Source organism: Cynocephalus volans, chromosome 4, assembly GCF_027409185.1.
Source record: "Cynocephalus volans isolate mCynVol1 chromosome 4, mCynVol1.pri, whole genome shotgun sequence".
NCBI lineage: Eukaryota > Metazoa > Chordata > Mammalia > Dermoptera > Cynocephalidae > Cynocephalus > Cynocephalus volans.
This window is the reverse complement of record NC_084463.1, coordinates 49805695-49830916: the sequence shown is the minus strand read 5'-3', so window position 1 is coordinate 49830916 and position 25222 is coordinate 49805695. Positions and strand designations below refer to the sequence as shown.

The window sequence follows — 25222 nt, the reverse complement described above, 5'->3', positions numbered from 1 at the left end:
CAATTTATATTATTAAAAATGCCTTTCTTTTCCAAGTTGGCATTGGACTCATAGCCAGCACCTTCATTCTTCTCATCTGTATCTTCACACTCTTTCTGGATCGCAGGACTAGACCACTGGTCTGATCACCTGTCACTTGGCCCTCATCCACATAGCAGTGCTAACTACTGCTCACTTTCACCCATGAACTGTATTACATACATGTTTTTCCTCTGACAGTATCCAGCAATGTCTCCTTTGAAGGGATCATTCTTCAAGTGTATACATGGTGATTCTCTTGGTAATGGTTGTAATGTCACTTAATATGAGCATAGATGTGTCAGTTTTGTCATTTTCCATGAATCTTTTTGTTATACATTTTAAACTCTTAGCTCTAACATTTGGAGGGCTAAGTAAATACTCTGATTTGTCAAATTTTATTTGTTTATTTTTCATTTACCAAATTATTTTATATCTGTTTTTATTAAAATTTGCTTCTCTGATGTGTGTAAATACTGATTTAAAAACAGAGGTAGGCTAATGTGCTATCTTGATAAAATCCGAAGTCGAATGGAATGCTTCACTGTTTTCCTTTAGATTTAATAACTGTTTGACTCACACAATAAATATGAGTATTAAGTACAGTAATTATAGTCATATTCTCCATCCTATATCAGAAGAAACTTTTGGTCATTCATTAATCACACCAAAGCTTCATTCTTTTATGTTGCACTTCCTGAACCTTTTATGACAACAGTATAGAAAATTTAGAAACATGGAATATGACACATGAGACATAACTACTTGATAGGCACAAATTATCAAAGTAAACTCAAGGAATACATATAGTTAGGCCTACAACAAGTAAAGAAATTGAAATAATTTTAAAAATCTTTCTGCAAAGAAAAACATAGAATTAGATGTCTTGCATGATCAATTCTACTAAATATGAAGAAGAATCAATATTAATTATTCACAACCCCTTTTTTCACAAAAAAAAAAGTGAGGAGAGGATCCTCCTCGGTTCATTCCATGAGATCTATGTTGATATCAGAGCCAGACAAAAGCATCACATGTAAGGTATGATATGAATGAGCATCCCTAATGAATGCAGACACAGATGTCCTTTAAAAACTTTACCAAACTGTATCCTGGAATATATAAAAATGACCAACACCATGACCAAATTAGATTATTTCACAAATGCAATGTTGACTTAACATTCAAAACTCAATTAATACAATACACAGTATAGTAGACTAAAGAACAGCAAAAACATTACTTCAATTGACACAAAAATATTTCACATATCGAAAATCCATTTATAATAAAATTCCTAGCACATTAGGAATAGGAAGGAATTTTCTAGACCTGTAAAAGGGTGCCTGTATAAAAGTACTGCTAATATCATGCTTAATGGTGAAAGACTATATGCTTTACCTTAAAGCCTGAGAACAAATCAATAATGTCCACTTTTATCACTTTATTTAATATAGCCTTAGGGTTCAAAACAGTAAGAAAATAGACATTTACAAGGGGTGACATTTTTAAGTTTACTTTATCATACATTGGCAACCTCTTTACATCTAGAGGCCTCAAGGTAGCAAACATTTTATATTAAAAGGCTGGAAGTTAGTGGAGAGCAGCATGTATACACAGGCCTCTATCATTAGCCAGTACATCTTTGCAATCGGCAGAGGGTGTTCCTATTGGCCAGATGCAGAGTGTTCCTCCACATTTCCCACTTCTGGTATAGAGGTCTGCCAGAAGGAAGTCAGGGTAGGGCTGGAATACTCAAATGCCAAGGTGGTTCAGGCTGGGAGGTGGAGTAGGAAGAGGTTCCCAGTGCTTCAAGTCCTTGGCCTGGACAATAGGCTCCATTGTGGCAGTCCAGGTTTCTACATGCATGTGTGCATGTGCACGCACGCATGCACAAATGTATGCATACATAATATTTAACCTTAGATTTCATAGCATCATCCCTACTTCTAGTTAGTAGGAAGTAGAGCAGTTTTCAGCTGAGAAGAAATTGGTGCTTAGAAATGTAGAAAGATAATTTTAAATTCAGTACATTCAGTCTTACCCTACAGTTTGTTTACTTTCCTAGTTTCAGAGAAGCCCACCTTTCTCTTCCTATTGAGAAAAAACAGTGTTAATATGGTGTGACTGACCATGTTCCCCGTGTAATGTGCTGGATAGTGGGTAGAGTGATACACTCATTCTAAGTTGTGCTAGAAATTTAAAAATTTTTTGTTTTACTTTTGCCTTGGTATACATATGTTTTTATTTCACAAGCTAACTGAAATTTTATATTAGATTCCCAGTGTTGAAGAAATTATAAAAAGATATCAATTTTGCATATATGGAATGATCTGATCTGTTCTGAATATGTCCTTTATCTCATTCTACTTAACAGAAACAACTATATTTTTTCTGATTATTCAGAACTTAAATCCATAAACATGTTTATGTTTTCAGATTAATATGGAATTTGAATTTTTAAAACTGGTTTTTCATTCCTGAGAACATTGCTTTTATAAATGTTCAGTGTTGTGAAATATAAAAGTGTATTTCCAGGTAGTTTCTGAATTCTTGAAGCAGGCATTTTGAGGGTAGTTTTACTACATTAAAGAGATTATGTGACCATGATGATGTCATTGGGCTAATCAATGAACACTAAATGGTCACCGTCTCTTTAAAAGGATGAGGCGGAATGTTTTCCTCTCTGTTCTGAGGTCACCAGGGAGACCACAGTTAGAGGGTGCAGCTGGAGCACGTGAGAAGGTAGGAGGTGGTAAGCACTGCTCAGGAGGGTGGGCTCTGGGGCAGATGTGCTAGAAAAAGGTAGATATTCAGGTCCTACCTAGAAATAAAAGCATCTCAAGTGAGTGTTTAGGTGTGGCTATTGAAAGAGGATCTAGAAGGAGAAATGTTATTTAAGTACACATAGATGAACTGTGCCACATTGATGTTTAGTAATTGTAAACATTAGTCTTCTAAAGATTTTCTTAGTTTTTTGATTAAAATGATGACATAGCTACAGTATTATGAGTTTTTGAATAGTTACATTCATATACAATTTTATTCAGCCTTTTCACTTTTTGTTTGTGTTTCTCTGCTCTGTGCTGGGTTTTGTTGAGCTGAGTTCACCTCTGAAGCAGGCTTATACTTGGAAAGAAGGAGATGCCTGATGGCTGACCTCTGAGCCTTCATCTTCTGTGCCTCTGCCAGCCCCCCCAGGCAAACCCAAGATTGTCCGCTCCTTCCCGGGCTCTCTTAGTCCCTTCTCTCTGAGTGTACTGGTAATATCTGCCTTTCTGTGATAAAGTCCTTAAAGAGGGTGTTATGTGATTTTTTCTAACTCCCCAGATGTATTTGTGGGTAACATAATCTACATTCAAATATAAGATCACTTGGAAAGTGTAGTGCCTTTTTATTTTAAAACTACTGATATGTGGCTTTAGTTACAGTTATTTAACAGCTGTAAAAATTTATTTTTTTTCTTTTAGTATCTCTAGATAAAGTGAAATGTTGAAAATATGAATCCTGTTACTTGTGAACATTGACCAACAACAACGGTGTTGTGAGGCCTGGCTGTCTACTTGAACCAAGAGATTTTGTCAGCTAGGTTTTTGGGCTTTTTTTTGTTTGTTTTTTGTTTTTTGCTTTGTATTTAGGATTCCAGCAGAAAAAGTATCCAAGCTTTCATTGTTGGGTTCATAAAGTATCACTACTGTTAAATGGTAATAACTAAATTTTAACTTAATAAGTTTGTGTCTTCTGTTAATAAAGTAGAATTTATTTGTAAGGAGATTGACATAATGGAACATTCATGTTGATTTGAAATATTCTAAACTTTTGCCTAAAGTTTTCATTTGAAAATCATCTGTTAAGAATTAGGTTTACGTGCTAACACCAAGGTCAGTGGTTTGGATCCCCTTACCGGCCAGCCACGCAAGAAACAAACAAAAGGAATTTGATTCACAGCGTCCCTTTATTTCTCCTGCAGAAAGCTTTCCCCACAGAGGCAGGTCCCAGCAGTAGAGGGACTGCATCCACATGCCCTTCTTGGTGAAGGCCCGTCAGACTGCATCTTTAGTAGAAATTCAAAGTGTTATAAGAAAATTGGGACTTGACTTTCTTTTAAAATGTCTATCAAATTTACTGCAAGTTTGCTGATTTGTGTAAGCAAATAAACTGTTTCACAAAAAGTAAAATATTTAGCAAGAATGAATAAACAATTGTAATTTAGTGTTGTATTATAATATCTATTACAAGTATAATGTAGTATACTGTAGTATAGTAACAGCTCTGATGTATGTACTGATAAGGAGCATGTCTTTGCTTTTTGTGTTGTTTCTCACATTTAAAACCTATGACCTTTTCAAGTCAGCATTGCCTCCTAGATGAGAGCAGCTCAGTGTGATTTTCCCAGTGTCCCCAGCTGGCATGGTAAGCCCCACTTTGTGTTGCCACCATCACAGAGGATCCTCTGCACACTACTGGGGGCCTGGGGTTTCCATGCTGATGAAGGGTCAGTGTTGGTGCCTGGTTTAGTTTAGCCATGTTCGGGCATGAAGGAAGGGGTGTGGTCCATGCCTCACCAGTTTCTGGGTGACTGAGGAGTGTGTGGGTCAGGTTTGCAGTCAGGCAGCACCTATGGCTGGATAGGAAAATGGGAAGTGACAACATTTAGATGGAAGCAAAAAGAAAAATTTAGGTTGCAAGTGATCTTAAGTTGTGTGTTTTATGTTTTTAAGGTTTTCATTTTATACCTGTCTGTTCCCTCAGATGGAACATGGCAGAAACCAGAGTCATTAGCATTTAAATGTGATTAAAGCTGGACAGCTTGGAAAAGAATTCTCATGGTATGTACTGTTTTTCAGGTTTTGTTGTTTTAAACAAGAGCAAAAGTTTCACAAACATGATCCTCTAGAACCTATTAGAAAGTGAAAAAAATAGAGAAAAGTGTTATACCTTATAGCTATTGCCTAGGTTCATATTTTCTAAGTGTCTCAGTTATCCCAGAAACTCAGTGTACTAAAACAAGGCCAGTTTCATTTCTCTCAACGTTGTAGAATCTAAGCAGTGCTTCTCCCACATGGCACCCAAGAGGATCACTCAGAGTTCAGCCAGCAGGAAGGCTGGTACAGAGGGTCCAAGAGCAGCATCCCTCCTGGTCCTGGGTCAGGGCAGCTAAAGGCCAGGGCTCAGCTGGTCCTCTCCCCTACATGTAATCTCCAGCAGGGTGGTCTGCAGCCTAGGACTCCAGAGCCAATTAGATGTGGCCAGTCCCCTTGCTGGCTGTCTGTTGACCTCACTCTCTGATCCCGTCTTTACCAAACTTGTGTTGGAGCTTATTTCCTTTGTTCCCTGATCCCTGTTTTGTGTAAAGCCCTGTCCTTAGCAGGTAAATGGCAGCAGGACACATTTGACTTGCTGACAGTTTTTTCCTACCAAACATTACATATGTAACTATTAAAGTTTCCTTAATGAGTCTCCTGAAATCATCTTATGTGCCACACTTCACGTGCCACACTTCATGAAACACTGGTCAACAGGGCTTACTTCATGCACAGTCCCACATCTTGTAGGTAGAGGATTGTTCCATTTCATCCTGTTCTTATTTACATTTAGGCAGGTTGTGCTCCCTCTTGTGTGTGGTTGAGGTTGTGTCATCTTTTTGCTCAGTGGCTTGCTGGTCATGATGTGATTACATTTTCTCATTAGGTATGGAAGGTAAAGGTGACCTGAGCAGTGAGAAGGCACCTGAGATGATCAAACCCACAAGGAAAGCCTTCATCAAAACCCAGGGATTCGGAAGAACAACTGTTGCTAAGCGAGAGAGTGTGGGAGATGTGGAGGCAGGCTCACAGGGGCAGCAGCCCCCACAGCAGCACAGCCTGGCCTTGGGATGCAGTGGGACATGGCCACAGTGCACCGAGCCAGTGGAGGAATCCCTTACAATAGTTCAGCGCCGAGGAAGGAAGAACGCTCATGTCTCCTTTGAAGATTCCAGTGAGCCAATGTCTTGTCCAGTCCCAGATGTTGAAACTGCCTTGGAAGGGAGGATAGGAAGTACCTCTGAGATGAAAAGTGGCCCCCACTCTGGTTCCTTGAGTGTACAGGAGTGAGCTGCCTCTTCTGGAAAGGGCACAGGAAGCAAGGAGAAGGAGGACACCTCCGACAATGACAGTGATGGCCTGACTTTGAAGGAGCTTCAGAATCGCCTGGGCCGAGCCCGTGGCGCACTTGGTAGAGTGCTGCACTGGGAGTGCGGCGACGCTCCCGCCGCGGGTTCGGATCCTATATAGGACTGACCGGTGCACTCACTGGCTCAGTGCCGGTCACGAAAAAAGACAAAAAAAAAAAAAAAAAAAAAAAAAAAAGAATCGCCTTTGGGGAAAGCGAGAGCAAGAGCCACCTGACAGGCCCCTGAAAGGCATCGAGAATCACCTGAGAAAGAAGCATCGGGAGGAGAATCCCACAGACACTGTGCATGTCGAGGCAGGAACTACTGTCGAGAATGCTCTGCCCAGCAAGCAAGAGCCAGAGACTGTCCAGAGGGTTGTGTCCCAGGCAGTGACCGATGACCAAGAGAGTCAGCGGGAGAGGGCAGCAGCTCAGCAATTTAAAGATGAAGAGAGCAGGGACTCGGGCAAGCCTAAGCCTGAATGTGAGCTGCACGACCCCAACACCCTGGACCGCATGTGTCTCCAGCCTCGTAACAACAGGTGGGTCATGGGAGGACAGGGATGGGCTGCCCCAGCTTTAAAAGAAATCCGGGTGATGAAAATAGTGTTTATATTCGTTTTGATTTTAAATGTTACAAAGCTAGGCTGGATGAATAATTTGTTTATTCAAAAAAGATGAAGACATCATTATCAAAAAAGGAATGAAAGGCCTGCCTAGAGCCACCCCTCCCCTGTGGTAGCCACCGGACATGTGGCTGTTTACAGTCAAAGTGGTGAGCATGGGAGGAGGTGAGAAGCTTCCTGCCCCCACCCAGCCATGTGCAGCCAGTGGCTGCCGAGTACTCCACATGTGGTCTCAGTAATCTGTCAGAGTGCTCCCCTAGACTGTTCCTTGGGAGACAGCAGAGGGCCAGGTGCTGACTGGTGGAACCCCAGTGTGGACATGGGGACAGCTCAGAGTCTTCGCTAGACTTTGGTGTTAAGGAATCTCTGTTGGCTTGTTGTGTTAAGGAATCTCTGTTGGAAGAAAGGCATCACTGCTGTTTTGAGGAGACATATACTGAAGGTAGTTAGGGTACAATGCCTGGAAAGCCTATAGCTCACTCCAGCCAAAAAAGGATAAACAAATTTAGTTGAATGTTAGTAAAATCAAGAGAGGGACATATGTGTTCTTTGTTCCATTCTCTGTACTTTTATGTATATTTGCATTTTCTAAGCAATAGAATGTTAAAACCTATTGGACTTCTTAATTTGTCAAAAAGTGTTTGTCCCTCACGTCCCATTCCTAATATCACTGTTTTATGATTTCAGGTTTATGAGTTGCTGTGACCGATGTGAAGAACGGTTTCGTGGCAATTCTGGGGGTGCTTCTCAGGCTCGAGGAAGGCTTTTGGAAAGGAACAGGGAAGATTATATCTGCCCAAACTGCACCGTTCTGCAAGGGCAGGATGAGACTAAGGCAGAAACCACAGATCATCAGGAAACTAAATTTAGACCTGGGATGCTGATGACACAGAGTTTACAAGTACAGGAAAAGTGGAGCAAAAATCTAGTGAAGACCGAAAGATAAAGAGGAGAGTTGAGAAAGCTGCAAATCCAAGTGGCAAGAAAAAACTCAAGCTTTGCCAGCCTGTGAGTATTTTGCCTACTGAGGTAAACATTAAGGGAATGAACTTATGGGTTCCAGACTTGCTATTGGTAGAAATATCAAGGTTGGGAAAGTTTCTGTCTTGAAATAAGCTAATTTCTACCAAGACAGGTGCTGCATCTGGGTGGGGCTTCCTGAGCTCTGCCCCCATCTCCTGCCCACTCCATCTGGACAAGCATCTGTACCTACCTCATCTGCTGTTGTGGACTTAATTCTTAACAATCACTTTTATTTCCATGTTCTTGATGTTACTTATGTATTTTATGTGTATCAGCAGAATTGTTTTTGAATTGCTGAAATGCGTGTGCCCTCCTGTATACCCACACACACCATCTCGAGCTGCCTTGTGGTTCTTTTGCCATCTTGGTGTGGGAAGCCCTGAGTGGTCTTGGTGCCTGCATCAGTCTGACCCTCACTATTCTTGGCTCAGTGTGTCATTTCTCTGCCTTGTGGCTATTTCCTTGACTCTCCTTCCCACCTGATTTTTATGTCCCTCTGGGACTGTGATTCTTCATCATTTTTTCCATATATGTCAGCTTCTGCTGTTGAGGAGAAATGTCACATGCTCATAATCTCCATTCCAGTTCCCATGAGGGGGTGTGACTCAGAGCATGTTTCACTCTGGGCCTTCCTGAGTCCCTGTCCCACCCCTACCCTGGCAGCTTGTCCTCTAACTGGGGCCAACCAAACAGGAGGCTTTGAGGTTGCTGTGTCTCAAAGCATCTCTGCCTTATGAACACTCTTGCACTGTTAGCCATTTAAATAAATGTGCCATGAGCCATTTAAATAAATGTGCCATGAAAGTATTAAGAGTGACTAAATGGAAATATGACACTACTGTTAATAACACAGTCATTAAGAAAAATGAATAGGAAAATTTCTCCATTTCATCTTTATCATCAATGTGTTTTACTTAAGCTTATATAAAACTTTATTCTAAGTAAAACAGATTCTGTGGAAGAAAAATAACTATGTTAATTATTTAATTTGAGAAATAAGTTTTCACTTAAGTACATTTCAGGGATGCCTTCATGTGTATTTTAGTCTTGACCATCAAAACAGAAGCAACCAAGTGTACATCTTGTGCTGTATTAGGTTTTTGTTACTGTATACCACACTACCACAAACTTAGCTTAGAACATCACATATTTATGGTTTCAGTTTCTGTTGTTCTTAAGCCTGGGCATGACTTCACTGGGCCCTCTGATTGGGATCTTAACAGGACTGCAGTCAGGCTGTGACTTTTGTCTCATCAGAGGCTCAGCAGGGGAAAGATCTCCTTCCAGAATCCCTCATGCTGTTTAGTATATAAGTATGTCCCATGCAATTTTTGTGGCATACTTATATAATATTTTTTGTTTGTTTATCTGAAATCCAGATTTAGTTGTGTGTCCCATATTTTGTCTAGCAGCTGTACTCAGATCCTAAACTTGGTTGGCCTTCCCAAAGCAGGGTAGCTTATTTCACAATCAGCAATGGAGTCTCCTCTCTTTAGGAAAGGCCAGTTTCTCTCTTAAGGGTCCTTTCTGGTCATCTCATTTGGGACCTTGCTTACCTGTGCAATTACTGCACGTTTGCCCTATAGAAGAACCTGATTGTGGGTATGAAATCTCATCATGTGCATGGAACTTGCTCATGCTCAAGATGGAGGGAATTATACAGAGCATATGTACCAGCGGCAGGTGTCCTAAGGGTCACCTTAGAGTTCTGCCCACCACAGATGGTTTGAAGGACAGTTAAAATGTGAATACCTTGCCTCGGGGAAATACACTCGTGTAGTTTGAATAAGTAAAGGTAGGATTTTTTTCATATTAAAAATATTATTGACATCTCTTAATTAAAAACAGTGAGCTTGGTACTACACATAGTGATTTTACACAGCATTTTAACTGCAGAAATTGGCAAGCACACTGTCTGAAGCTCCCTGTTTTGCTCTGCAGGTGGTAGAGGCTCCAGGCACCTCCCGGTGTACCAGACCTGGGCGCTCCACTGTGGTGCAGCCCAACCTGGCCTACTGCAGCAAGGACCGCATTCTTAAACATGCTGCAGCTACTATGAAATGCTTAAGTTCAGGCAAAGAACAGAAGCCAAAACCTAAGGAGAAGATCAAGATGAAGCCAGAGAAGCTCCGTCTTGCACAGCATAGTGTTCAGGTAAGCTGACTAAGACCAGCCATTGAACAATTGGAGCAAAATTTGTGTAACAGTGTTTCCCCCTGAGACTTGTTTTTTTATTTATTTGTATAATGTAAGGGAAAGCAGGTACAGATGTACTGCAGATAGTATCACCTTTACCTTTGTCTTCCACCTTTTCCACCTATTTTTTTTTCATAACCCATTAGCTGAAATTCAGTCATATAAATGCAGTAAAGCAAAAGCAGCTAACTCACTGCTGCATGGAGAACATAAGACTTCAGGACACTGGCAGCAGTCTGGAATAAAAGAGTTGGTGGTCACCCGACGGAGTTTGTATAGAGAGTAGACACACAGGGCAGTTGGGAGGGAGGTGAGCTCTGGACAAGTCTGTGTTCTTCATTTGAGACCTCACTCACAAGATTGTTTGTTTATTATTTTTATTCATTTATTTTTAATAGACTTTACTTTTTAGAGCAGTTTTAGGTTCACAGCAATATTGAGCAGGAAGTACAGAGATTTCCCACGTATACCCCTGACCCACACATGTGTAGCCTGTCCCATTAGCAACATTGCCCAACAAAGTGGTACATTTGTTACAGTTAATGAAAAGGATTTATACATCATCATCATCCAAAGACCACAGTTTACATTAGAGTTCACACTTTTTTGTGTATTCTGTGGGTTTCGACAGATGTTTAATGATGTGTGTCTACCATGATACTGTCACAGAATTTCATTGCCTTGAAATCCTCTCTGCCTATTCATCCATTCCTCCTCCATAACCTCTGGTCTTTTTACTGTTTCCATAGCTTACCTGTTTTTATTTATTTACTTCTTATGTTTTATTTTTTCCTAAAAGATAAATTTATTTAATATAAATACATATATTATTAAAAAGGAAATATCTCAAATCAGCAATCACCTTTCCACCTCAGGAAACTAGAAAATGAAGAGCAAACTCAGCCCAGACCAAGCAAAGAATGTAAATAATAAAAATTAGAGCATAGAAAATGAAACAAAATAGAAAAAAATGTAGGGAAAATCAATGAAACTAAATGTTGGTAGTTTGATGAGATCCATAAAACTGGCAAACCTTTGTCTAGGTGGACTAAGAAAAAAGAAAACTCAAATAACTAAAATCAGAAATGAAAGAGGGGTCATTACAACGAAATTTACAGAAATCAAAAGGGTTATAAGAGAATACTATGAATAATTGTTGGTCAACAAATTAGATCATCTAGATGAAATGAATAAATTTCTAGAAACACATCACCTACCAAGACTGAATTTTGTAAGAAGCAGTTTCAACAGAACTATGGCTAGTAAGATGGGTGATTACCATTTTTTGAATTGCTGGTGTAGGACTCCCTTGAGGATTTCTTACAGGGCTGGTGACATGGTGGTAAACTCCCACAATTTTTGTCTGGAAAATACACTATTTCTCTCTCATTTCTGAGGGATAGCCTTGCTGGATATGGTATGCTTGGCTGGCAGTTTATTTCTTTCAGTATTTTCAATATGTCGGTCATCCCATTTCCTTCTGTCCTGCAGAGTTACTGTTGAAATGTTTGCTGTTAGTCTGATAAGGGCTCCCTTATAGGTGACTTGATGCTTTTCTCTTGCTTCTTTTAAAATATTCTCTGTCTTTGAGCTTTGCCAGTTTGACTATTGTGTGTCTTGGAGAGGATTATTGGGGTGAATCTGTTTGGGGATCTTTGAGCTTCCTGGGTCTGGAGGTCCATGTCTCTCCCTGTTCCTGGGAAGTTTACCATTATTATTTCATTGGATAGCTTTTCCATGCCCTTTCATTTCTCCTCCTCTTCTGGAACACCCATGATTTGAATTTTTGTGTGCCTAAGGTTGCCTTGTAGCTCTCTTAGATTTTCTTCCTTTTTTAAAGGTTTTTTTTCTTTTCTTTCTTTCTTTTTTTTTTTTTTTCCTGCCTGGGTAATTTTTAAAAAGCTCATCTTCAAGATAAGAAATCATTTCTTCTGCTTGTTCTATCCTGCTGCTTAAGGCTATTCATTGTGTTATTTCGTTGAGTGAAACTTTCAATTCCATGAGTTCTGATCATTCTTTTATAAGATATTAATCTTTTTGTAAATTTCCTCCCTTATATCATAGATTTTTTTTCTCATTTATGTTGTCTGAGTCTTCTCTTATCTCAGTGAGTTCCTTTAAGATTGTTGCTCATAATACCCCTTACGTCCTTGCAAGGGTTTCTTGCTATATACAGTCTGGTATTGGTGAGTTACTGTATTCTTTTGGTGGTGTCATATTTTCTTGGATTTTCATATTTCTAGTATCTATATATTTATGTCTGGTCATCTGTTAGAGAATAGTTGCTGCTGCTTCTGTTACTCTAGAGTGGGTTTTGCAGAGAAGGATGTACTCTTCTTTTTCCACACTCCACTGGTGGCTTTCCTTGTGTCAATGCAATGAGGTATCTGGTAGGCTGTCTGCATGACACCTGTGCTACTGTGGTGGTCTTGAGCTGCTTTTGCAGCAGCCATGGCTGTGGTAGTGGCTGTGGTGGTGCACCCATGTGGAAGGGGTTTTTTAGTGTGCTCCATTTCTGCTTCCAGGCAGGAGATGCTGCCCTCAGGTCCTGCCTTGGACTCCAGGTATGCTCTGCTTCTTGCCTGCTTCCAGGTGGATGAGGCTGCCCTTGGCTCCTGCCAAGGTTGTCCTGCTTTGGTACTCTGTGGAATTTGGGGAGAATTCAGGGATGGCTGGAAATCACAGGTTCTTCTCTCAGGCCTGTCCTGGGGCTTAGGCTGATGTTACATTTATGACAAGCAAAGTGTAACTAACACTGTTTGGAGAGTTTTCTTGATTATTTTCAATTGCTTATTTTACTTTTAGGTGACTTAATTTTCAAAGTTGGTAGTTTTGAATCATAGAACTGACAAAGAAGTTGTTGCTGCTGCACCCAGGAGGAGAATGGCAGCAACCAAGCATGCTCTGGGCCTGGCAGAGGATAAAGAAACATCATTTGTGCTCTTCGTGCACCCTGTGTCACTGCTCTCATACCTCAGCAAGGTTACAGGGGGTCCTGTGTCAGGGATCTTCTTGTCACTCAAAAAGTTGGAATCCTGAATAAGAGGTGGGAGTGCTAAGGGTTAGCTCAATGTGCAAAGGTAGCCAGACTGCTGCTAGGCAAATGTGGTGTGCAGACTCAGGGTAGATGACCCAAAGAAGGTATAGGATTATGACCTTTCTTTCTCAGTGAAATGAAGTGGAGGTGTACTTTCTGGCCTTCTTAATAATTGGGGTTTTACTTATTATCCAGGGAGGCATTAAAAGCTCTTCTCTGCACAAGAGACCAGCTCCAGAAAAAAAAGAAGGCACAGTGAAGAAGGCGGTGGTGGCTTTTTCTAGGAGCAAATCCCTCAGGAAGGAGACAACTTGTGAAAGCAGCATGCCATCCTGGGCAAGCAACCAGAATTACAGTGCAGTAAAGCTGGAAAAGACTTCCACTGTCTTGTCATCATTGTTGTGCAAACGTATGTATCACCTGGGGGCTGGCCTCCTGGACCCCTCCCACTCTCTCCAGATAGCCATTTCCTGAGCCTGTGCAGGACTGGGGGTTGCAGTTGTGTTTTAATGCTGATCATAAACACTGGCTGCACCATCAGTGCTGGAAGGGAATGCCCATGTGCAAGATGCCTCCTGACACTGAGGATCTATCTCTAATCTCTTGGGACTTCCAGTCAGTGTTTTCCAAAAAGGTGTACAAACCTCATTAGTAAATGTTTCACCTTGATGATTAAGTTTTTAAATCTGTTTTCCTTATCAGGCTCTGATAAGCATTTGTATTGTCTTCAGCAAAATCTGAATAGATAGACTGCCCAGCATTTAAAAGTCCTCATTGTCCAAATATCAGTTAGTCTTCTTACAGCCCATATAAAACTTCGGATCCTATATAGGACTGACCGGTGCACTCACTGGCTGAGTGCCGGTCACGGAAAAAAAAAAAAAAAAAAAAAAAAACTTAAGTTTTCCCACATGATCCAATCTCAGCACATAAAATCAGCACTTTTTTTTATATGTTTTGGGAACCTCTGCAAATTAGTGTTGCATCTGGTATTCGACTTAGGTATGCTTTTCAGGAGTTAAGTTTATCTCTGACTGGACAGGTGGGAGTTTTTTCATGTCCTACTCATATACTACACACCCAGATAACATGCATTTGAATTTTGAAGGGCATTTACTGCTGCTCTGTAGATCCCACAGTGAGTGAGGGGTGTGCTTGCCCATGTGGAACCTCAGGGTGTCCTCACTAAAGAGAAAGTGCTGAGAATTCTAAGTGTGACTGGTTTCCTGGCTCATCTCTTAAGCTATTATTAAAGATCAGACTATTAAAGGTCATACCCTGGCATGCATTTCAAATTAATGTAATGAGGATATTCCAAATAGATCCATTAAACCCGATTAGATCATGCAGCTTGTTGATTCGGTCATGCATCTTGTTTCTCAGACTAATGCTGCACCGTTAAATTAAAAATTTAAATTCAATCCATCTGATACATTTTATTCTATCATAAAACTATGGTCAAATCAGTTCTCATTTATGGTGTTCATAGTGCATTTTGTACCTTATAAAATAAACACCAAAAAGATTAAATAGCCCTAGATTTCAGGATTATAAATGTGTTCTGTGTTTTCCTTTTTATTGTCCTTTGAACACATCACTTGGCGGGGCGGTACTTGTGTAGGTAGGTGCTAGATCTATTGTGGTCTATATATGTATATAAAAAAGTAATTCCTTTTGGTTATGTAAGCAGCCCAAGACCTAAGAAATGGAATCCCAATTGAGTTAACCTGTTACTGTGTTATAATGAATCTCCATACACCTTAGCTTGTTTGAGCTGAGAATTTCAAGCCAGCAAATAGCATGTCTCATATGTTCATCCAATTATAGCACCTGTGCAAAACAGCACTTTTAGAGCCAATGAACAGATGTTAAAATAAGTATCCCATATCTGTGAAAGGGATTGGAGCAGTCAATTTTTAATATTCTGCTAAAGTACTTTAATTAAATTGATTATATGCACTTAACAGTAAAGGAAAGAAAAACTGAGGGGTATAAATAACCACAGAAGAGATAATTTGGATGATTAATTTCAGTTCAGTTAGTTTTTCTCTGTATTGACCAGAATTGGAGAGCAGACCCCAAGACTCCAAGTGTGGGGGTTGCGGAGACAGTGCACATTGGAGAGAGGAAAAGATGGGGAAGTAATCTCCTACTTCACTCACCTTTTGAGAGGGGACAGGGATGGATGGAAGTCCAGATCAGAGAGGGTAATTTCTGTACTCATAGGTTTTCTCCTTTGGCCTTTCCCACTTCTTCCATCAGCTTTTCACTGACACTGATATGGCTAATTAACCTTCCCAGCACATCTCTACATCTCAAAATTGAAATTGATTGATATCTCAAATTTATAAGGGACATACATTTTAGCTACTTGCTTGTGATCATTTTCTGTTTCCCCAGAAATGTCATTTTTCCAAATGATGATTGGGAGGAGAGTAGGGTCATGGGTAAAATAATTCAAGTTCAATGTGCCTCTGCCTCTCTCTCCCACCAAACATCTCTGACTTTTTGGTAGCAGGGTACATCCTCTGAGTCCTGACAGATAGAGTGGGAGGGGGCAGCATGCACACAGCCCATCATAACTGCACCCCATGAAGACCCTTGTCTCCCTGACTGGCTGCAGAAATGCTTTCAGGGGGCGGGGTTCCTGAGGCTGATATCGGGTCCATTTCCAGTCTGTGTGACTGTGTACATTGTGAGAAGTCCTGTGGTGTAGAGCTGAGCATTGCTGCTGCTTGTGGAGGTGGCCTTGACAACATCCTCTGCTCCCACATGGCTGGTGCTGCCCTCGGTGTGTGGGCACAGGTATAGCTGCTCAGTGAACTGGGCCTTGCTATGCAGGAAGCTCTCTGCTCCTGCTTAAGGAGGTGCCCTGCCTGTTAAAGTATCCTTCACATTCTCAAGGTGATGCGATTAACATGCAATTTTTGTAAATTTTGGGGGGGTGGATTTCTGTATAATTTCCTTAGTTTACAGACACAGTTTGCTTTTTAGTTCTCCCCAAGAAAACGGTGTTTCTCTTGTGTTTTTATATCTGTTTGCTTCCATATTGCCTCTCTTTGTTTCCACCGTTTACCCCCCATTACTCAAGGCATGAAGTGGGCTGAAAATTCTTTTCTAACGTATTTCTGCTTTATTGCAATTTTGAAATGGAAGTGCCTGGTCTTTATATTTACAGGCACAATTCCCAGTATATTGGACTCCCTAAAGTCTTGTTAAGTAACTTAAAACATTTGGGATGTGAACAGATTTTACGTAGAAAACAGATTTCTGCAGTTTAATTCTAGCTGTGGGAGTTGAAAAGGAAAACCTAAATAGCCTGCAGACGTAAACCCAGATAATTGCTTGTGTGAGTTCCCCATCTGAAAGCCTTGTCCTCCCGCTCATGTGTGTGTGCCACACAGGTGGCCAGGCACAGTGTGAAATGGATCCAGGAGAACATGTGTCCTCAAGGATAAATTCTGGCATTGGCTCCAGAAGAACATTGCATTGAAATCATGAGCAAATTTCCTTTAATAAAACAAACATATGGTAGAATACCAGATCCCATGATCGTTTTGTAGAAATTTAAAGCTGGTGGTGGAGGGTGTGTCTGTGTTTTTTTTACGAGTTGCATAAGCCATTTTCTCTGTCTCTCCCAGACTTGTCAGTGACAAATAAATGAGGCTGGGAGTAACCAGACATTGTAAATCTAAACCAGCATTATCCTCCCAATTTGAAGAAATATCAAAATTTGTTCTGATAAAGGATTTAGCTTGACAGCTGGTTCTTAATGTAATCCACATAGCTGGAATTTTCTTGAAAGCCAATAATGACATTCTTTTTGTATTTAAAGTGTCTTACTTTTAAAAATATTGTTATTAGCATATTCATTATTACAAATCATGATTTTTCTTTATGCCCTTTACCTGACCCATCATGCCCCAAACTCCCTCCCTCCCTCCGTCCCCCCATCTCTAATAACCATTGGTTTCTTCTGTCCTTCTGAAAGTTCAAGTAATTGTAGTCTTTTCTGTTTCTTTGTTACTTTGCTTCTATGTTTCTTTCTTTCTTAGCACCTAGTTATAAGTGAGAGCATGTGGTATTTATCTATCCTTGTCTGGCTTATTTCACGCATCATAATTTTCTCCAGACTCATCCAGGTTGTTACAAATGGCAGAATTTCCTTCATTTTTTATAGCTGTGTAGTATTCCATTGTGTACATGTATCATATTTTCCTTATCCAGTCATCTGTTGATGGGCAGGAGGTTGGTTCTATATTTTGGCTATTGTAAATAGAGCTGCAGTGAACATGGGAGTGCAGGTAACCTTTTGAAGTGATTTCCATTTCTTTGGATATATATACAGTAGTGGGATTGCTGGATCATATGGTAGTGCTGTCTGTATTTGAGGAAGCTTCTTTGCTGTTTTCCATAGTGGCTGTGCTAATTTACAGCCCCACCAACGTTGTAGCAGAGTTCTCCTTTCCCCATATCCTCAGTAGCAATTGTTGTTAATGGTCTTTTTAATAATGGTCAGTCTAACTGGAGTGAGATGATATCTCAGTGTGGTTTTGATTTGAATTTTTCTGATGACTAGTGATGCTGAGCATTTTTTCATGTACTGTTGCCAAACAAGCATCATCCACTGGAGTCTGCACCAGAGCCCCTGCCTAGCTGAGGGGTTGCAGTGCTGATCTTTGAATTCTGGTGGACTATATAGGATTTTAATGCAATGGGTTCTTTCCTGGCATGTAAAGGTTTTTGTGCAAGTTGGGGGCTTTTGAGGGTTTTTTTTGAGCTTTTGACTATAATCCTTGTTTTAATTAAAAGCACTAATTTACTGTTTACCACGTTAATTGAATAATGACTAGAGGGCTTTAAAGGGGGACATTTAAACAGCAACATTATTATATTGTTGGTTGCCAATTCTTAGTATGGAAACATGATTGACTTTCCCCATCTTGCAAATTCCTCTCACCTTTCCATATTTCATTAATGGCATCACCTCCAAGTGACTCGTCTAGTAGGACAATGTGGCATGTGAAACCACCCACCCCCGCTCAGATGTGGTTGCCACAGAGGTCCACTTTGGGTTGAATGTGCATGGATAGAGCACTCGTCTGTTTACCCTTCCTGAAAAGAGTTTTGAAACTCAAGTTTACAAAAAAATCGCACTTGAATTCTGTAGTGCTATCCCAAACCTATGTGTAGGGTATTTTTGTTTGTTTTTTTGGTAAAATGAAGTTTGTCTTTCAGTTTTAAAGCTCAACTGAGGAGTAAATTGAGTCTTTGATTATGAAGCTTGTTGGTCGAAGTAAAAGCTTTAATATAATAAAATAATAAAGCATTTTTCTATCTGAAATAACCCATAGTCACTATCATAAATACTGCTGACAGCCCTTAATTATGCTTCTTTTCTGAATTTTAAGATTTTAAAAATCCTTTTTTCTAGATGTATCGTATTCAGTAATGCCTAGTAAGCTCTTGCTAGTTAAGGGTGGGCGTGCTTTGAAGCCTGTTCTCCTGTGTCACCTGCACACCTGTGCTCTCTCTTGCAGCCAGGAAGGCAGACGGAAGAGCAGAGGAGAAGGCCGTGGTGGCCTCGGCCTCAAACAGAAAAGCCTGCCCGGGCTGCTTGGTGGGCAAACGACCATCACCAAGACATCTCGCTCCAAAGATGTCTCCTCCATTTGCTAATGTGGCAGCAGCCAAACCGGCCATTAAAAAGGCACCCTCTAGCTTCAAGGGCACCATCTCACAAAAGCCGTGGCTCTCGGGCACCCCATCATGTGGCACTTCTGCTGTCAGGCAGACGGTGGTTTCCAGACAGTTCCCTGGATCTGCTGCTTTGGTTGGAGCCATTGGGAAGCCGGTAACAACTTCTCTTCCTGTGGCCTCTCCAGTCCCAGGACACCTTGGGACCTGGAGCCTTGCCCAGTCACAGCCCAGTTCACAAATTCGGCAGAATATAAGATGCTCCTTGAAAGAGATTTTGTGGAAAAGGTGGGCTGTTGTCCTTGGCTTTTATTTGTGGAAGCTCTTCCATGTATGGCGTGATCATTTTGAGATTGCCCCACTGTTTCAAAAATGTAATGTATCCAAATTCAAGGGTTTTATGTAGTTTCTTTTTCATTCCATTCAGAGTCAGTGACAGTGATGACTTAATCATGACAGAGAAAGAAGTAGGAAACATCGCCCTTCATCTGGAGAAGGAAATGTTTAACTTGTTTCAAGTTACAGATATTCGCTACATGAGAAAATACCGCAGCCTCCTGTTCAACCTCAAGGATCCTAAAAATCAGGTGTGTGTGATCTCTGTGTACTGCAATATTCCTGACGCAGAAGGAAACTTGGTGTGTGTTTTCTATTCGCTGAGTTTCACAGTAATACATCAAAGAGCATTTGCAACATTTATATTCTTTCCATGAACGTTAGAAAGTATTTTTATCCTCTGTGACACTTCTGTATGCCCCCATGTACTTGGTGTTACTTGCGGATCTTTCTGTTCCCTACCTTAAGTGGACTCTTGTCAGGGATCTCACTGGCTGAAGTTCATCTTTTATTTCACCAGATTAGCCTTTTCTAAACATTGCAGTGCCAAATCACATGCCCATCCCTTCATTGGCTCTAAAGTAAAGTACAGATTCTTTAATCTAGAATATGGGTGTGTCCATATTCTGGCTGCAGACAGCCTTTTCTGCCTTATTTTCTTTTCTCTCATCATCACTTGAGTGAGCCCGACAATTTGGGCTACTTCACAGTAATAATAAGGAACAGCCCCTCCAGTTCTCATCATTTCGACGGGTGCTGCAGGGCAGCTCAGTTATCATAGCAGCCGTGGAGTGGGGGTTGTTCTCCTGCGATGAAAATGGAAATGAAATCTGAGAAGGCTGAGCTGCACGTCTGGTACAGTCTCTTGCCTCCTGCCTCCAGGGCTCCCAGTCTTCTGGTCCTCTGTGTCACTCTCTGAGCTCTTAGCTGTGCAGTAGAACCAGGGACAGATACTCTGCGTCTCAGCGTGGTTAACAGCCCCCCAGCACAAGTCATTTCTTCCTGTCTGTATTCCTAATACTGTATATTTCTGACCTGTATTCCAAATTGTGTACATGATTTTGTTTTTCCTGCGGAGGTGACTTTTTATTTTTTAAAGAAGAATCAGTGCAACATGGGCCTTGCTTGACTTTGAAACGCATGTTTTCTGTGCCTCCATTTGCTCTCAGCTGGGCGGCCTGGCACATGCTCTCAAGGGACTGCTTTGGGAGGCAGGTGAGGTCGTGCCTCTGCAGGGCTCTGTGCAGTGCAGCCCTCCATTGAAAGCTTTGGTTTTTGTCCAGTGGTCCTTGAACCTCCAGGCAGAGCTTCTTGTGCTGCTTTGTTTTTTCCGTAGCCTCCACATTAACACACACAGATATTGTTTGAATGAATGGATGAATGAATGAATGATGTTTCTTTATAGGGACTCTTCCGTCGTGTTTTGCGTGGAGAAATCTCTTTGGCAAAACTTGTGAGAATGAAGCCAGAAGAACTTGGATCTAAGGAAATTTCCCAGAGGAAAGAGAAACTGATGACATCTGTGAGTACTGACTTAGAATGGCTGCTTCAGATACCAGAGACTTAACTTTACCAGAAGTCAAATAATACACTGTTTGCAGGAGTGATATGCTTTCCTCCTGGAAAACAAGGTGGAGGGCTTGATTTTTGTCTTTTTTATTTTAGGTGATAGAATCCAGAACTAAATTGTGCCATGAAGGCAAAAAGACTGACATTAAAAACAGGAAACCATTCCCAGTATAAAAGATTCTACACCCATGTCAGACTTAGGTGTGAGCATTTGGTATTTTCGAAGTTCAGAAATGGTAGAGTAAAATTTCTCCATTCCAAATGTTTTTAGGTGTCTTAAATTATTGGGCAGGACACTGAGCTTATAACAAATATATATAATTTCATTACTTCTCAAATACTTGTATCCAGTGGTCCTTTTTTTTCTTGTAGTGCTTCTTAATCACATCCACCTTTTTTCACGTGTGCTGTTAATTTGGAAATGGCATTGGAAAATAAATTACCTACCTTTTTTTTTTCTTTGAGGAACAGCAAGAATCAGTACAAACTGACCCTGAAAAAAGCCCCCAGCCCCTTCTGGATGTCCGTAGCAGTTTGTTGAAAGACACAAGAAGCCAGCATGAGGCGCATCTTTTTAATCTAAATTGTAAAATCTGTACCGGTGAGCATAATTTTGGGATCCCATTAAACTGGATTTTGCTTAAAATCACTAATCCTTCCAAATGCGATGTTAAACCAAAAAAAAAGGGAGGGGGGTAGAATGGATTACTGGAGTTTATGAAGTTAGCTTCTCTCTTTGCATTGTTGCTTTTGGGTTCTCGTAAGCAATTACCTGCTCATGAGCACGCTGTGCTCTTGGATGTGTCAGATTTCTCACCATGTCTTTCCTCATCTACCTCAGGTCAGATTTCCTCATCAGAAGATGAGCCACCTCTGAAAAAAAAGAAATTGTTGGCTTCTGCTAAGAAAGAAGACTTAAAATCCAAGTGTGTCAGCTCTCCATCTGATCCAGTTCCTAACTCAGCTGATGAAGAAACACCAGGAACTCTGCCCAGAAATGCTTCTAAGCCAGACCTGGAAAGAGCTTCTCATTCAAACCTGGAGAGAAAGTATTTCCCTGGGCCCCCAGGAGATGTCATTCTTGAGCTCTCCCCAGTGGAAGGCCGTGGGGATGCAGTGGTCACCACTGTCACTATGTCCAGCTGGGACTCCAGGACTGGTCCAAGTGGATCATGCACAGTGACAGCCTCCATACCAGCCCAGCCAGACAGTGCCCATGTGGTAGAAACCAAACAAGACACACTGATGCCTGCTTTGACTTCTTTGGCGGTGCCCAGGTTCATACTGGCTAAGCTGTCCTCATCCCCTTGTCAGTTCCATCACAGAATATCAGGTGTGTATTTCAGATATAGTCTGAAAGAGCCAATGAAGTTTTCTTTTGAACTAATGAACGGAAAGGCAATTGGTGATTTCAACTCTGAGTTTTACTCAGAAATACAATTCAGTTTGTTCTTCTCTTACCAAAATGTCTATTTATATCATTATGATTAAAGCATTTATTGGCAAAAGTAAGCTACCAAAACTTGTAGGAATTCACTTTTACTTTTAAACACACGGTCTTCATTGTTTTGAAATTCTAATTGTACAAGAGAGATTTCCTTATTTTTCATGGTTTTGTTTTACAGTGTCTCAGAGTCACGTTCCTCTCCAGAAGGAGATACGACCCACTTTTTATCTCAACTCAGCACCATTTGGAAAGGATTTATTAACATGAAAAGTGTAGCAAAATTTGTCACTAAGGCATATCCTGTCTCTGGGTGTTTTGATTATCTCAGTGAGGTTAGTACCAAAAGTATGTGTGTGTGCTTGTGTGTATGTGTCTTTCACAGGAGTTCCTCTACTACAGGCAGACATGTGACACTCTTACGCTGGTTGCCTGGGTACTTAAATACCTCCAAAGGCAAGATAATGGTTGCCATAGTGGGTCAGCAGGTCATGCAGTTTGCACAGAGCAGAAATTTGACTGAGCACTTGGGCAGCCCAGTGATCTGTTTAGCAGTGATCTGTTTAGCAAGGGCATTTACCACACGTGTGTGCCCAGCCACCAGCATGGCCAGGCGTCTGTAACCTGCATAGTGTGTGTGGCAGGTGTATCCCCCTGATAGGTCTTTCATTTTTCAAAGTTAACAAAGATGGCACTAGAATTTATGACCTTGGGAAGGAGTGGCAAGTCAGTTATCCTGGTAATAACTGAATCATTACTGTATGTGTGTGTGTGTGTGTGTGTGTGTTCACAAAAGATAACGTAAAAAGGTTGGGCAGCATTTTCTAAACAATGCTGTTTGTCAGAAGTTTATTACACCACCTTTGGGTTTGGGAGCTTGTAATCCTGGATGGTAGTTCACCAGTCAGTATTTAATACGGTTATCACCATTTTCCTTGGAATTGTTGTTTTCTTGAATTTTGGGTTGTTTGGTGCCTTCATGTTACTATATTAGTCTCTTTTTGAACACTAGAGTTTCACAGGTGATTTACTCAAAGTACTTTTTATTTAGGACTTGCCCAACACAATTCACATCGGTGGGAGGATCGCACCGAAGATGGTTTGGGATTATGTTGGTGAACTCAAGTCTTCTGTGTCTAAGGTATCCGCTTATAGTATAGTCTCTGCAACAATGGAACATAGAGCTTATTTAAACATCTTTTTTAACGTTTCATTTTGATGGTTAACACTTGACATGTCAGCCTGCAACTTACTAGATACTTTCAGGTGAATGTTAAAATAAGTTTATATAGTTACATTCCTGTGTGATGGTGTGTTTGAGAAATATGGTGATAGAAGGGTTTTTTTTCCTTTACTGTAATCATATGATTGCATTTTAGTAAAAAAATGTAAAAACTTTATTTCCTCATTTTCATTTTTATTTTTTTATGATTGAAGGAGTACAATGGGAATTTGGAGGTGATCTGGCAAAAGGCACCGAGCCTAGGCTCTTGAATGGGTTTTGGTTTTCTGGGAACCCCTGAGGTTTAGCTACAGCTGCGTGTGTCTGTATGTACAGTTTTCCATCAGATTCCCAAAAGGGTTTAGACCCTGTGCCTAGTTTAACCCTCCCATGTGGAGACACACAGGGAATGGCTGCAGATCGTGCAGCTGCTCACCATGCCCACAGTCGCTGTACATGCGGGAAAGCTTACACGTTGCTCCAGACGCAGCTAAGCCTACACCTTACATGGCCTGTGCCTCTCACAGGACAGTTCTCTGAAATCGAGGCTGTGAGTGGAAGTCATTTTAAAGGGTCTCCTGCTGAAACCAAAATTTGAGTCGGGAAGTCGGATGCTTGATTGTGAGTTTCTTTTATTACATTATCTCATTGTTTCAAATGTTGGACAATAAGGCTATGAAAGTCAAAATCAGAATTGCTAAAATCTCCCATTTCAGGCTGTACTTTTGAGGTTTGGGTACAAATTTTAAAGCAGATGCTTTCCTCGCATGGCCACAGGTGAAGGCTTTCCCCTGTCCTCTGTTTGCATTGTAGGAGCTCTGTCTGATCCGCTTTCACCCCCTGACAGAGGAAGAAGAGGTTGCCTACGTTTCTCTCTACTCCTACTTGAGCAGTCGTGGCCGTTTTGGTGTTGTACCTAATAAGACCAGGCACATCAAGAACCTCTACCTCATCCCACTGGGTGCTAAGGACCCTATTCCATCCTCACTCTTGCCCTTTGAGGGACCAGGTAAGCACCAACTTTCTGGGTGGTGATGAGGAACATCTGATACCCACCCCTTTTCTCCCCCTGACATGGAGTCCTGCTGAGTTGTCGCAAGGTAGATCTGTCATATCCAACCATGAGTCTCTGGGAACAGAATTGTGAAATACAGATGAAGCCATGTTTAGCAGAATAATTCATCCTGTAGGGTAGAGGAGTGTGACACTAGGAGTGCCCCTTGTTTGTAGCATAAATTATCTCTGAAAAGTTGTATATGAAGGAAAAGGCCCACAGCTCACAATCAGCCTGTCATGGCCTCAGATCAGTGGGTTGATCAATTGCTCAGGGTCCGTGGAGAGGAAAGGCAGTGCTTTGTATCTGCTCCTGTCATATTCTTCTCTCTAAATGGAACTCGTGTTTTAGTCTCAGCCCTGGAGTAAGCAGATGTCAATAAGTGACTTTCTTCCTTGCACATACAAAAAATAGTGATATATATAGAAGAATATTTCTGGAAATAGTTACTTTTATGTCTACTGCTCAAATTTTATTAAGTTATTTCATCTTTGGCAAATTACTTTTTGTTTGCTTCTCCTTAGAAAGTACTGTGGGAAAGGGTTATTTATAAGTTAACCTAAAAGACTATTTCAGATTTGTCAAGGGTTGAGGGTGATTCCAAGGGGAGCAGGTCTGTTAGTGTCCAGTTTTCTTTGCCCCTCAGAGGAAATTGATGTGACTTCAATTAGTAAATTGGCACCAGCTGCCTAAATTGGAGTGTTCTTGGCCACGAAGTCCCCAGAGGATTGCTCTTATCTGAAAGCTGGTGTTTCTGACACACAGCAAGTGCTCTTCCAAGTGCTTTGTCATAGTGGCAGCAACTAAACACCCTGAGCACTGACAGGTGCTGCCTAGACCCTGTGCC

The 25222-nt window shown here is 41.0% G+C and overlaps 1 protein-coding gene across 1 annotated transcript; it reads left to right on the top strand.

Annotated features, from left to right (window-relative positions):
* Positions 1 to 5711: 5711 nt before the first annotated feature.
* Positions 5712 to 24356, top strand: LOC134375436 (death-inducer obliterator 1-like). Its single transcript, XM_063093866.1, is given in 17 exon segments — positions 5712 to 6225; positions 6392 to 6713; positions 7485 to 7669; positions 7672 to 7805; positions 9762 to 9974; positions 13249 to 13462; positions 18594 to 19038; positions 19178 to 19337; positions 20492 to 20608; positions 20752 to 20802; positions 20805 to 20858; positions 21121 to 21256; positions 21497 to 21961; positions 21964 to 21988; positions 22281 to 22434; positions 23151 to 23240; positions 24135 to 24356. Coding segments are annotated over 17 exon segments (3501 nt in total).
* Positions 24357 to 25222: the final 866 nt, after the last annotated feature.